General features: G+C 37.6%; 1 protein-coding gene across 1 annotated transcript; it reads right to left on the minus strand.

The window, feature by feature from the left end:
- Window positions 1-9535: 9535 nt before the first annotated feature.
- LOC107584572 (cholesterol 25-hydroxylase-like protein 2) lies at window positions 9536-10699 on the minus strand. Its single transcript, XM_016271261.1, has one exon. It carries the CDS (start codon window positions 10565-10567, stop codon window positions 9695-9697), a length of 873 nt encoding a protein of 290 aa, XP_016126747.1. The 5' UTR covers window positions 10568-10699; the 3' UTR covers window positions 9536-9694.
- Between the last annotated feature and the right edge of the window lie 3297 nt (window positions 10700-13996).

Raw genomic sequence — 13996 nt, forward strand, 5'->3', positions numbered from 1 at the left:
TTTTTTTTGAAGAGGGAGAATTGAGAAGTTTATAGGACATCAAATAGAATTTATTTAAAAGTAAAAAAAATATATATCATCCACCAGGTGAAATCTATAGGTCAGATTTCTTAGAAAAGTATGGCATACTTCTGCTCAACAAGCCACATGAGTTGAATTGAATTATTAATTTCTGGAGCACTTATTATGTCCAGAAAATTATGAGCAATATGTCAGCTACTAAAAATAAAACCGAGAAACTTTATTTGCCTGAGTTTGCTGCTTATAAAAACCTGTTTCCGCCAAATACTGATTAAAAGTTTGGGGTTGGTCAGATTTTTTACAAATATATTTGAAAGGTGTTTCTTATGCTCACCCAGGCTGCATTTATTTGATCAAAAATACAGTAAAAACACTAATATTGGGAAATATTTTTATAATTTAAAATAACTGATTTCTATCTGAGTATATTTGAAAATGTCATTCATTCCTGTGATGCAAATCTGAATTTTCAGCATCATTACTCCAGATCCTTCAGAAATCATTCTAATATGCTGATTTGCTGCTCAAGAAACATTTCCTTATTACCAATATTGAAAATAGCTGTGCTACTTAATATGTTTGTGGGAAATGTGATAAGGTTTTTTCAGGATTATTTGATGAATAGAACGCTCAAAGGATCAGAATTAATTTGAAATAGAAATATATTAGTAATGCCTTAATTCTCACTTTTGGTCAGTTTTATGTGTCCTTGCTGAATAAAAATATTAATGTCTTTATTATAAATTCCAAACTATTCAATAGTAGTGTATATCTTGCAGTGACTTCATATTTCACAAATTTGATTTTGTTTCCCTAATTGTGACTTGCAATTTCTGGCAATGTTATTGTATTTATTTGTTCAACTTTCACAATCACCCTTTTATTTTTACCCATAGGTGGAAACGGGCTTCCAGCTCCTTAAATAGCATCAATATCTAAAAGTGTCCATTCATCTCATTTACATTTCCCTCTGTCTCGGGTGACGATTTTGTGTGGGGTCAGATCAGGGTTGCCAGGTTTTCACAACAAAACCCACCCAATTGCTTCTCAAAACTAGCCCAATAGTGTTTCGGGGGGTAAAATACATGTTTTTTGGTGGGGTTCGCCTATAAAATTCGCATTCCATGGGCTAAATATCAAGTTTTTGGGGGGTTGCTTTAACCTGCGGACATGAAAAACAACCGGCGGCAACAGGGGCGTCATGCACTTATTATTTTTGAGGGGGCACGAGTTATCAATATTTTTAATACAATTGACTTTGTATTTAACATGAATTTAATTTTTAAAAAAACATTGTAAGTTACTAATTATAACACTTTCATTGTACAGAAAGAGAGCAAAGAATATTATCATTGACTTCAGTCTAGCCAGAGTTCAAAAACTCCTATTATAATCACTGAAGCTATTTACACTGTGAAATGCATATCTTACTTTACATCATTTGCACATCTGCACCTTGTTGTTTCTGAGGAGAGAATTAATTCGCCAGAGAGTAGAATTCAGTCAGCGAGCGTGCAGTGAACAAAACACAGCGTTTCATCGATGACTCATCTGAACGCCTCTGATTGGCCGTTGCATTCATAAACTCAACAGACTCGTGTCTGATTGGTTATAATGCGCAGCGCTATTGGTTATAAATAGCAGCTAGTGATGTACCGCACATCACACCCATGTGATTGTATCAATTATAAAAAATGTGCCTCTGGGAGTCAACAATGTTGAAGTAGCCCAATTCCACAGGAAAAACATGGACTTGGCAACACTGGGTCAGATTATAGGTAGCCTCCAGGCTGGGTAAGACGAGACATAGGTAGCTGCAGGTCGGAGTAAGTGGAATGCTACAACAGAAACTAACTCCTAACTCTAACCCTAACCAATTAGAAAGACCTTTATCCACACCCACTGCTCCAGCCTGCAGTTATCCCTACTTGGGCTGGGCTACGACCAACCACAGTCTCAAATAAGATACACAAGCTCTCTGTCTCCCCCTCCCTCATTTTCTCACACTGTCTCACTCTCCGATGATCCAATTTCACACACACAGATTCTCGATCCTTGACTTCACAGCTTCCTGACCATTTCTAGATGTGTTTGTCTTTTGATGTTGCTATGGATACCGCACTGGTCTTGTTCATGGCATTTCGGTTGCAGTTTCTCATCAGTGGAATAATTATTGGATGTGTGATAAGAGGATGCATTTTGACAAGTGGGTTTTTGTAGCATGATATGGTGTGGGTGAAGGTAAACTCAGTAACAAGTCATGTAGGTTTCTATGTTGTGCATAGCATAAAGGTGACATTAGCGAATTTCACGTGTAAAACATGTATATTGTCCACTGTCACTATAGAGTTGTATGAAGCACAAGCCACTTTCAAACCAAGCAGCTTTCTGTTGGTCTGCACGGCAAATTCGCCTGACTGGAACATGAGCGAAATTTGCATTGCGAAATATTTTGTCCCCATTCAAAACTCCTGATCACTGTTGCCAAGTCCACGAAATTTGGCTACCTGTACACTGTTGTTGCGGGGGGGTTTGTTAGTTTTTAGTTATAGGAAAGTGATTTGAAATGTTATTTTGGACCCCCAACGGACTGGCGGGGAAAAAACACACGATTGAGCTACTTTTGTTTTGCAGACCTGGCAACCCCGCTATATCCTGCGGACCATTTGAATACCTTAGTTCAAATAAATTTAGATATTTACATATTGTGAAGAAAATGTAGCCTAAGTTGTTTTGCCCATGCAGAACTTGGCAGTATGTTTGTGTCTTAGGTACAATTTTACCATGCTACTTGGCTACTTGCTCAAAATAACACTTTCTTTGGTCTTTAGATGCAGATGCAGTATAGGATTATTTTAGCCCATTTTATCATCAACTGTAATTCGGATGAGTTAGGAAAATAATAGCAAACGTTTCCTTAAAAAGCAACATCATTTGAGGTATAATTAAAGTCTGTGGCATAAAGGGTGCAGGATGAAAGTTTAATAATGTTTTTCTGATGTCAAATCTATAACCTGAAGTATGAGTAATAGTGGTACTTGCCACTATTTAAGTTTTCCAGTACAGATAGTTTAAGGTATAAGAACCGAACAACTAGCTGTTAAAAGACTGTAAAAGATTGTGATCTTTGGCCTTTGCTGTTTATGATAGACCAGCAGTGTTTAAAGCAAGTGAAGTTCCTATTGCATAACGCTGACAGCACAGAGAGGAAGACGTTATTTCTCTTTCTATCATCTCCCTCCCCCTGCTCTCTTTCTTTGTCTCTTCCCTCCCCCTTTCCCCTTTCAGTTTTCCAACCTGTTATTCAGCTTTACCTTTTTTCCAAGCATGAACAAACCTCAGGGATACATAAAGCAGAGTAGTAGAAACATGAAACTGTGACAGGCAGGTATACGTTATAACCTGTGAGTAAATGAGTGTTAGTGAGTCAGGTTTGACTGTAGGAAGTAAGTGCTGACATTTTGGATTTTTTGGTGGGGTTCACCTATAAAATTTGCATTCCATGGGCTAAATATCAAGTTTTTGGGGGGTTGCTTTAACCTGCGGACATGAAAAACAACCGGCGGCAACAGGGCATGCACTTATTATTTTTGAGGGGGCACGAGTTATTAATATTTTTAATACAATTGACTTTGTATTTAACATGAATTTAATTTTTTAAAAAACATTGTAAGTTACTAATTATAACACTTTCATTTGAAAGTCTGTGAAACTCTTTGTGTCTGTGTTCAGCAGAAACACAATGACTGGTCAAACCTGTTCAGCTGAGCATGCTGAAGCAGGTTTGTTGGTGGTGGTCATGTCCCAAGCATTCACATTTCCCACACACACAAACCCACACACTCATTATTTTGTTCTGTCTGTCATTCTTTTGTTCTATATGTCTATCTTTCTATCTGTCTATCTATCTATCTAGTTTCAATGTTGCAAAATTCATCAATTATGAACAAATCTGATATACATATACTGTATATATAATATATATATATATATATATGTGTGTGTGTGTGTATGTTTGTCTACCATATATGTCCAAAATGTATACGTTTTTTTTTTTTTACAAAACACTCTCAGCATAAAATTTTTTTAACATAGATTTTAAAAAAAATAACATGACTTATGTTGTTTATTCGTTTATTTATTTTTACATTAAATTAAAAATTTAAAATAATCAAATTTTAATTCGCTCTTTTTGTGTAAAATAGGCCTACAATGTAGATGGCCCTATAACATTTATATAATGTGGAATAATTTAAAGGGGTCATATGATGCGATTTAAAGTTTTCCTTTCTCTTTGGAGTGTTACAAGCTGTTCATGAATAGATAAGATCCCTAAAGTTGCAAAGACTAAAGTCTCAAACCCAAAGAGATGTTCTTTATAAATTTAAGACTGGTCATTACCACTGACGATTCAAACGCGAGTTTTGAGCAGTGGACAGTAGCGCTTGTTGTTTGTCATTTCTCCAATCACAAATGCAGACATGGTTTTATGTTTACGCGGCGTGATGCAACGCAACACATAAAAAGACAGTATAAGACATTATAATCCGTAATTATGTCCCCACTGGATGCTACAAATGCCTCGTTTATAATGGGTTTTATTGGTTTTGTCTCGTCGCTCCGGGACACGGCATCACAGTATGCTAAGGGCCGTAACATTTCCATCACACAGTTGAGGAATTCGGCCAATCACAACGCACTGGATAGCTGGCCAATCAGAGCACACCTTGCTTTTCAGACCGATGAGCTTTGTAAAAATCGACACGTTTCAGAAAGGCGGGGCATAGAGGAGAAACAATAATGAACAGTATGTGGAAAATAATGTTTTTTGAAACGTAAACCGCATAAACACATTTCATTACACCAAATACACAAAATAATGTTATTTTTAGCAACATCATATGACCCCTTTAAATGTATTGAAGTTAAAAATGACAATGCATTGTACTCTATTTCTCAATTTTATCTTTTACTGTGAAGACATTTATCTCAGTCTATTAGTCACGTTGATGGAAGAGTATTGAACACAGTGACATCTACTGTACAGATCTGAGAGGTGCAGCACTTATTTTTTTAATGTATTGGCTGTTCAGAAGAAAGTACTACAGTAGTATACTGTTTACTGCACAGTATATACTATGTACTGCCTACTATTTTTAAGTAATATGTAAAATAGTATGCAATATTGAGCTATAAACGTTTCAAAAGGTAGCTCTATTGCTCAATTAATTTTGTATACAAGTTATTCACTTATCATCTTGGAAATTAATACAGTTATTTTGCATTTATAATACAATTTGGGGTAAAACAATGTCTTGGTGACTTTTGACAGGAGATGAGGACTAATATTGCTTCTACTCTATAGTGGAATTGGAAGGTGAAGTCTAATGCATTGCATTGTGGGATACGGTATAGTGTGCAGCACTGCTGTATATTGCAAATATAATAGGTCATCAGAGTGTTGCATATATAAAATGTGCATACTTTGCACAATACACATATAATCAAGAAATAATACAAGTTTAGTTCTTGTCAATTTGGGGGACTGATCTATCCTAGTGTTAAATGTAAAGCACTCAGATGTTCACAGATAACTCTGATTTGTCGCAGCATCTTATCTCTCCTGCATAACTACTTGCTTAAAACACAGTCCACATTTTCTCCCAGTTTCCACATTCCTCAAGGACCCCTCTGTTGCAGTGCCAGAGGGGGAGGCATCCACAACAGTGCCTGATGGGAAATGTTCCAGTGTTTCCTGTGATGAGCTGCAGATAACAACTTACTGTTTAGAGAGCTCAGCCTAAGGTTTTCTGAGATACTGAACTGCTGGACGAGAGCCAGGTACCGCTCAGCCTCGCACGCACAAATGCCGCGAAGCTCTTATTTTCATGTTTGTTTGTTTGTTTGTTTGGCCTACTCCGGGTGAGCCAAAGGTTGCAGATAGCACCACCGCCCCCTATGCTAAAGGTCTTCCATATTATGTGACATTGCATGCTGGTATCTTACTGTGAAGAATCCAGAATCATATCTGAAATTGTTCAGTTCCTGGTGTCATAAGCCAACTTGATCTGAATTTCTCTTTCTCTCTCCTCTCTCTCGCTCTCTTTTAAAGCATGGAGAGCTATTCTCCATGTGCCAGAGGGATCAGTAGGAGGCTGAAAGAGAAGATGATTAATTAGCATTGCCTCTCCACTTTGGCTGTAGACTGATCTCAGCCCAGATTCTCTGCAGGCTTCTCTTATGTAAAACTGTCGAATAACATAGTGTGGCATAGAACCGAATGATGGCTGAAAACAAACACTCCATGCTGAGGTGTATGTTCAGGCCGGTTTGACATCCATATCCTGAAGTGTGAACATATATTGTTCTCTCTTCTATAGTTCTCAAATTTGGTAATATATGCTCTCCCATTGTCATTTCAGTCCATAAGAGTAGTCCATACGACTCATTCTCTATATTCCAAGTCTTCTGAAGCTGTTTGAGACCTTAGTGTGAGAAACTGAGCAAAATTTTAAGAGATCGCTCCCACAAAAATTTCAATTCTTTTATTTGCCCTCATGTCGTTCCAAATCTGACTGACTTTCATCTGCAAACACAAAGAAAATATTTTGAACCGTGTTTTGTCTGTGCATTTAAAGTCAGTAAGATAAAATGATGCTTTAGACCACGTATTCTTTAAAATATATATATTTTTTTTTTTTTTAAACATCAAAAATATAATCTTTTTTTTTTTTCACTGTTTCTTTAAGCCTTATGCAGTTCCCAAATGTCATTTAATTTGAAGTCACATGCCATATCATGATTGGTTATGTGACTTCAAAAAGAGCCTTTTTATAATTACCATAATTGTAAATGAGATTTCAAAGCTCTGTTTTGGACACAAATCTACGTTATGGATTTGGAAGTCTACCAATTTATGGTGCTTTTTTGTCTTTTTTTTTAAAGCTTGGCAGTATAAATCACCATGTACTTTCAGTGGAAGAGCAGCTCAGACATTCTGACGAACATCTCATATTGTGTTTTTAATGCAAGAGAGAAAATAATATGGAGTTGGAATGACATAAAGGTGAGTAAATTATGACCAAATTTTTGGGTGAGCTGTCTCTTTAAGCCTAATGAAGTTTTGAAATGTCATTTACAGTTGCAACTTGCCACATTGTGATCGGTCATGTGACATGAGGACCAATATTGTTCAGTCTTAGTGATGTTCCACTTGGCATGCTATTTTTTAAATGAATAAAAAGTCTGTTTCTCACACAAATCTATCCCATGGCTTCAGAAGACTTTGATATAGTGCACAACTCACATTTTTTTGAGCTTTTTGTCTTTTTTTGTACACCTTGGCAGTATAAAACACCATCTATTTTCACTGGACGAGCAGCTCAAACATCTGATTCTTAGTGATGTTCCACTTGGCATGCTATTTTTTAAATGAATAAAAAGTCTGTTTCTCACACAAATCTATCCCATGGCTTCAGAAGACTTTGATATAGTGCACAACTCACATTTTTTTGAGCTTTTCGTCTTTTTTTGTGCACCTTGGCAGTATAAAACACCATCTATTTTCACTGGACGAGCAGCTCAAACATCTGATTTTTTGTTTCATTAAACAAAGAGTTGGAATAACAGTGAGTAAATTATGACATGATTTTAATTTTTGCATGAACTACATTTTTTGTTTTTTAGTTGACTTTCGAGAACCAATAGCATTAAGCCTCAATGATGTGCAACCAGGCATGATGCATCATCACAATTGTGAATATGATTTCAAAGCTCTGGTGGCTTAAATTTTGGTCTGTTTTTCACACACATATACAGTATCTTATGGCTTCAGAAAGCTTGGGATGTAGTGCTTTTTGTCGTTTTTATAGCTAAATCTCCATCCACTTTTGCTGGAAGAGCAGCTCAGACATTCTGGCGAACATCTCATTTGTGTTTCATGAACTAAAGACAATAATATGAAATTGGAATGACATGAGGCTGAGCACATTATGACAAAAACTCATTTTTGGGTGATCTGTGCCAATAAACTTTACCAACGTGATCTCATGATAATTCGTATGTATTTTACGTAAAATGTGGTTCTATAAAACGTACATTTACTTACGTTTTTACAGGCACTAAAATGTACAATACTTACGTATGTCTATGCTCGCCTGTATTCGTCACAGATTGCGACATGCCGTGTTTCTGGTGAGGTGTATTTGAATGATGCGCGCGCGCCTTCACGAGTTCACGGAGTGGATCAGGAAAATTATCTGGATAATATTTTCGGCGATTAACAACATCAATTCTGCTCTGGATCACACAAACCTACTGTATTCCGCCAGAGAGGACCATAGAGCAACGTATCGTCATTTGGATTACTTTTAGTGCTGCTTTTGATATTTTTGCAATAAATAAATGATTGTAACGTTAATTGCATTTATCTGTCTGTTATGTTTCTTATACTGTCCAGAAATGTTTAGGCTTATAGGTAGGAGTGGAATTAGCGACTATAAATATGTTAATGCTATATTGTTACTAAAAGTTTTATTTTCCTGTGGATTTCGGTCATTTGCGTTTTATATCCTTTATATATATCGCTATAAAATGGGTAGGTTTAGGTTTGGGGGCAGGTTAAGGGGTCTAAAAATCTAAATTGCGTATTAATAAAATGATAAAAATGCATATTCGCTATAAATTGGGTAGGTTTAGGTTTGGGGGCAGGTTAAGGGGTCTAAAAATCGAAATCGCTTATTAATAAAATGATAAAAATGCATTGATATGAATATCTAAATGATATAAAAGATACGTAAATATTTTTACGTTTTTTAGCTAAAAATACGTAGCGATTTGTACGTTTTAAACGTTGAAATACGTCTAAATTGTACGTTTTAGCATGACTAAAAACGTACAAAAGTGTACGTTTTGTGCTTGTAAATGTTACGTATTTATACCTACGTATAAACATGAGACCAGGCTGACTTTACCTTGACTATGTCAACCCAATTATCATGCTCAAAATAACTAATGTAGTTTGTATTTTGAACATTTTGAATTTATATTAGCAAACACAAACGGCAGCAGTGATGATGTAAGTAGTCTTAGATCTTTCTAGCAATCACAGTGAGCCAATTGTGTTAGCCAACATGCCACACAGTTACTTCATACGCTCCTCTTCTCTAACGATTTTAACAGTCAGTGCCTTTTTTTCCCCCAAAGGTTGCAAAGCATCCTCAAATGCATATCAACAGAGCTGAAAGTAAACTTAACAAACAACACAGTATTTTATTGACCCAAGTTTATTGAAAAGTGTCAAAATACAATAACAAGCATTGGAATACAAGCCGTTTTGAACACACGTAATCTTTTTGAAAGACATTAGGCCAAAACTACAAACCTGAGATATGCCACAAAACTCCACAAATTGGCCATTAAATGCTAAAGAGTTTTTTTATTATTATTTAGAAAAATAGATAGATTTGCAAGAAAGACACTTTATACATTCAAGGACCAGGATGCTTTCGTTGGGAATGTGCTGCTTGCTTCTCTACTGGTTTGTTAGTAAGACACTTGATCTGCAGTTCAGGAAGAAGATGAATAGCGACGGGGAACGTGCGAGACAGGGCGGGACAGATGGAGTGAAAAGAGAGAGAGATGAGTGCGAGAGTGTGAAAGGGAAAGCAGAGCCTCAGGCTTCCTTTTCATCCCTTTCTTTCCGTATTTTTGTCTTCACAGGAGCCGGCATGGTCGCGGTTCCCCACAGCCAGTCCCAGTGAGCGAAGAAAGGCGCAAAGTTGGTGCCCGGCTGCTGATGGTGAGCGTCATGCCGCAGCGCTCCACCCCAAAGCCCAAAGGGAACCAGACGATGCATCGCCCAAGGGAAGTCGTACCCGCAGTGGTCCTCAGTAGAAACCCAGATGTTGAACAGCATGAATGCCCAGGCGGTGAGACAGTGGCACTGGAGGAGCAAAGGATCCACGGTGGTCCAGAAGCCCACACTGAAGAGCTCCCAAGCAGACAGGTATTGCGTAACCAGGCTGAAGGTTTGGCGATACTGGTGGTGGAGCGCGTGGAAGGTGCGATAGAGCCAGCCGACGCGGTGATGCAGCAGGTGCCACAAGTAGTACTGGAAGTCGAACACCACTGTACAGCCCACGATTCCCAGCAGGAAGGCGGTAAGTGTGGGCGCCTCACAGGGCAGCGGCACAGGCGGCCGCCAGAGCCACTGGGCTATGGCGGCGGGGAAGATGTAGAGCAGATGGTTGTATGTGGTGAGTGCCAAAGTGGAGCCGATGTTGGACCAGGTGACGGTGCGGTCCTGGTGGATCTGGTAGCGTCGGATGGATGGCCAGGTGGGCGCGAGCAGGTCCAGCACAGTGTAGAAGAACACCAGCACCAGGTACATGGACACCGAGAGGATGACGGGAAACAGCGGCGAGCGCAAGGTGCTCTCATGGTTGTGCTGAAGGTAATCCCACATGGGCTGCAGCACAGAGCGCTCCGACAGAGCCCAGGTTGCGTTGCTGACATCCAGCACGCCACGCAGACTGCCGGGATTCATGTCCAGCTACGTATTGTTGATGCAACAGCCAGACTGCTGTTACTCCTGCAGCGGGGTGAGGATGCTGGCAGCGGCCGGTGGCGACTTTCTCTTGCTTTGAGTGCTGGATGTGGCTTTTTGTAAATGATCTGATCTGCGCCAAATGAGGCAGGCCTTTACGCCTCAATATGAATAAATACAACAATACTAAAATAACACTGTAAAAATGACTTGAATCATGAATTGTTTTGGAATTGGATCTTGAGATGTACTTTTGCTCACTTATAGCTCACTTTAAAATGAAAATTGTCATTACCGTATTATGTTGTTCCAAACCTATATGACTTTCTTCTTCCTTGAAAAGCAAAAAGTGAATTCTTTAATAGGCGATGTCTCTATCAATGTAGGGTTTGTTCTTTTTTATGCATTTGCAATGAATCGAGACTGGAGATTTTAAGCATCATGTTTCACATCTTCTGAAGACATATGATAGCTTTGTGTGAGAAACATAAAAAACTCAGTTGTTATTTACTGAAAACCATCCTAGATCTCATTGGTGCATTTATGACTGAAGTAACAATATGTGAACAAATAACTTAGAACAGTATTGTGAACTGGATCAAATGAGTCATGGAGAAAAAATCTGACTCAAAGAATAATGTTCACAAATCAGACATTGTTATATTCATTTTTTATATTACCCTTTTTTAGAAAAGAAAGACTACAATTCTTGTGTATTTCTCCATTTGGGCTCCACAGATAAAAGTCATACAGGTTTGGAACGACATGAGGGTGAGAAAAAGACGAAGACAGTTTTAGGTGAACTGTTTTAAGTTGTATTTGTGTAACAGGTGGATGTTGAAACGTATAGAGCAACTGACCTCAACATTACAGCATTTAAGTATTTGCTCCACAACATCTCAATTCCTGTTGCACCTTCCAAAACTTTCTATTAATATAAATTAATTAGCATGACATTTACATAAACTGACATTGCACAACATTCCCATTAATATTCATATGTTTGTCTGGCTAGACTTGAGTAGAAAATGCATCATAAACAACCCATCTCTGTATAAGGATGAGTAGGGCTGTGCAGCCTAGTTTCTCTCGCTTTTTCTCTTTCTGTCTCTCATTAATCATAGCTTTTCTGTCAGGCCTTCACAGAGATGAAAAGCCCTTTTTTATATTTTGACATTTTTCAGACCAGGAAGTTGCAGTTGGGTGTCACTGTGGTCATGCATAAATCTCTCTACAGAATAAAGTTGGTTTGTTCGAACAGAAAGAAGCTGAGAGCAGGACAGGGCAGACGGCCACTGAGCTGCTTTCTATGGAGTCATGAATGATCCACTTCTCACGCAAAAAAAAACTTCCTCCATGATAGGGACAACAGCATTTTTTTATTTATATGATTTGTTTTCAGTGTATATATCTGTAAACTAACTGTTAGTACAGGATGCATGAATAAATCACAGAAATCGGTGTGAAAGTCTGGATACAAATACTGAATAAAAATATGAATCATTTATGAGTCACTTACAGGCTGATTGACATGAGATGCAGTGCTTTAATGCTTAAGGTGAAGCGTGTCATTTTTCAAGCTATTAACTGATATGTAAGCTATTCATATCAGTGCATATAAATGATCGTGATTAATTTGCATTGACACTGCATTCCAGCAAGAACATATAAAGTATAAAAATATGTTCTTTATAGTTTTATAAAATAAAATGCATGCAGGTTTGAAATGAGTACATTTAATTTTCAAATCAGCTGTTCGTTTATATTGCATAACAATGTATACACGTTTTTGCATTAAAGGAATAGTTCACACAAAAATGAAAATGTATTCACGCTCAGGCCATCCAAGATGTTGATGAGTTTGTTTCTTTATTGGAACCGATTCAGATCAAATTGAGCATTACATCACTTGCTCACCATTGGATGCTCTGCAGTGAATGGGTGCCGTCAGAATGAGAGTCTAAACAGCTGATAAAGACATCACAATAATCCACAAGTAATCCACACCACTCCAGTCCATCATTTAACGTCTTGTGAAGCGAAAAGCTGCGTTTGTAAGAAATCCACCATTAAGGCGTTTTAACTTTAAACTGTTGCTTCTGGCCAAAATACAAGTCCATAATCCATAACAATGTTTCCCCCAGTGAAAAAGTCCATCCACTGTTGTCCTCTCATTTCAAAAGCCATTTAGAATTATTCATTTAGAACTGTTGGATTGTTTTCACTTGTAAACGGTGCTTGATCTGTGTATATTTCACATCTGATTCAAACCAGACCACTTTTTCACTGGAGAAATCAATTTTATGGACAGAGCACTCGTATTTTAGCTGGAAGCAACTGTTTAAAGTTAAAAAATGTTGGATTTGTTTCTTACAAACACGCAGCTTTTCACTTCACAAGATATTAACTGATGGACTGGAGTGGTGCAGATTACTTGTGGATTATTGTGATGTTTTTATCAGCTATTTGGACTCTCATTCTGACGGCACCCAGTCACTAAAGAAGATCCAGTGGTGAGCAAAAGAGCAAATCTTTTCTGATGAAGAAACAAACTCAACATCTTGGTTAGCCCGAAGGTGAATACATTCTTCAGCAAATTTCATTTTTGGGTGAACTTTTCCTTTAACATAAAAAGTGAAGTTTTCAGAGTGTTTACAGCGTTTTTGTGTTCTGATGAGACTTGAACTGGCATTGTTTCTCATCACAGATGCTCGGTCAAAGCCACTACAGCTTGACAGAGGTTTTAGCCCGGTTGAATTGCTGGAAAGAGCCTTAAGGAGCACCAGGATTAGTTGTCCGGTCCTGTAGCTGTTTAAGTTGCACATCATCATCATCATCATCAGTGAGATGTTAATAAATTCTAGCGTCCAGCTATTAACATGCAGTATGATGCAGACATTTCACATTTGCTGTTCAGGATTTTACACTACAACAGACCCATCACAATATGTATTTACCTGTGCAGATTACTTTTGTGGGAATTAGGTTATTAAAATTAGCATTATGGGTTAGTTATGGGAGCAAAATACTCTTACCTGGAAAAATAGATTGTCTGTGTAGATGTACAGACAATGTGTATATGCTACTGTAAACAACTATAAGCCTTTATGCACTGATAACTGGTTTGTTTCTTGAGCAGCAGATCAGCATATCAGAATGATTTCTGAAGGATCATGTGACACTGAAGACTGGAGTAATGATGCTGAAAATTCAGCTTTGGATCACAGGAATAAATTACATTTTAAAATATGTTCAAATAGAAAACAATTATTTTAAAATGGGATAATAATTCACACAATATTTTTTATCAAATAAATGCAGCCTTGGTAAGCATATGTTAAAAAAAAACATTTAAAAATCTCACGGACCACAAACTTTTAATGGTAGTGTCAACTGTTTTCAATTTAAAATATTGATAAAAACTTTCAG

This window comes from Sinocyclocheilus grahami, unplaced genomic scaffold, assembly GCF_001515645.1.
Source record: "Sinocyclocheilus grahami isolate Dianchi unplaced genomic scaffold, SAMN03320097.WGS_v1.1 scaffold61.1, whole genome shotgun sequence".
NCBI classification, from domain to species: Eukaryota; Metazoa; Chordata; class Actinopteri; order Cypriniformes; family Cyprinidae; genus Sinocyclocheilus; species Sinocyclocheilus grahami.

Excerpts from the sequence above, each read along its gene's own strand:
- LOC107584572 (XM_016271261.1), bottom strand. The coding sequence starts at position 10,567 with ATGAATCCCGGCAGTCTGCGTGGCGTGCTGGATGTCAGCAACGCAACC.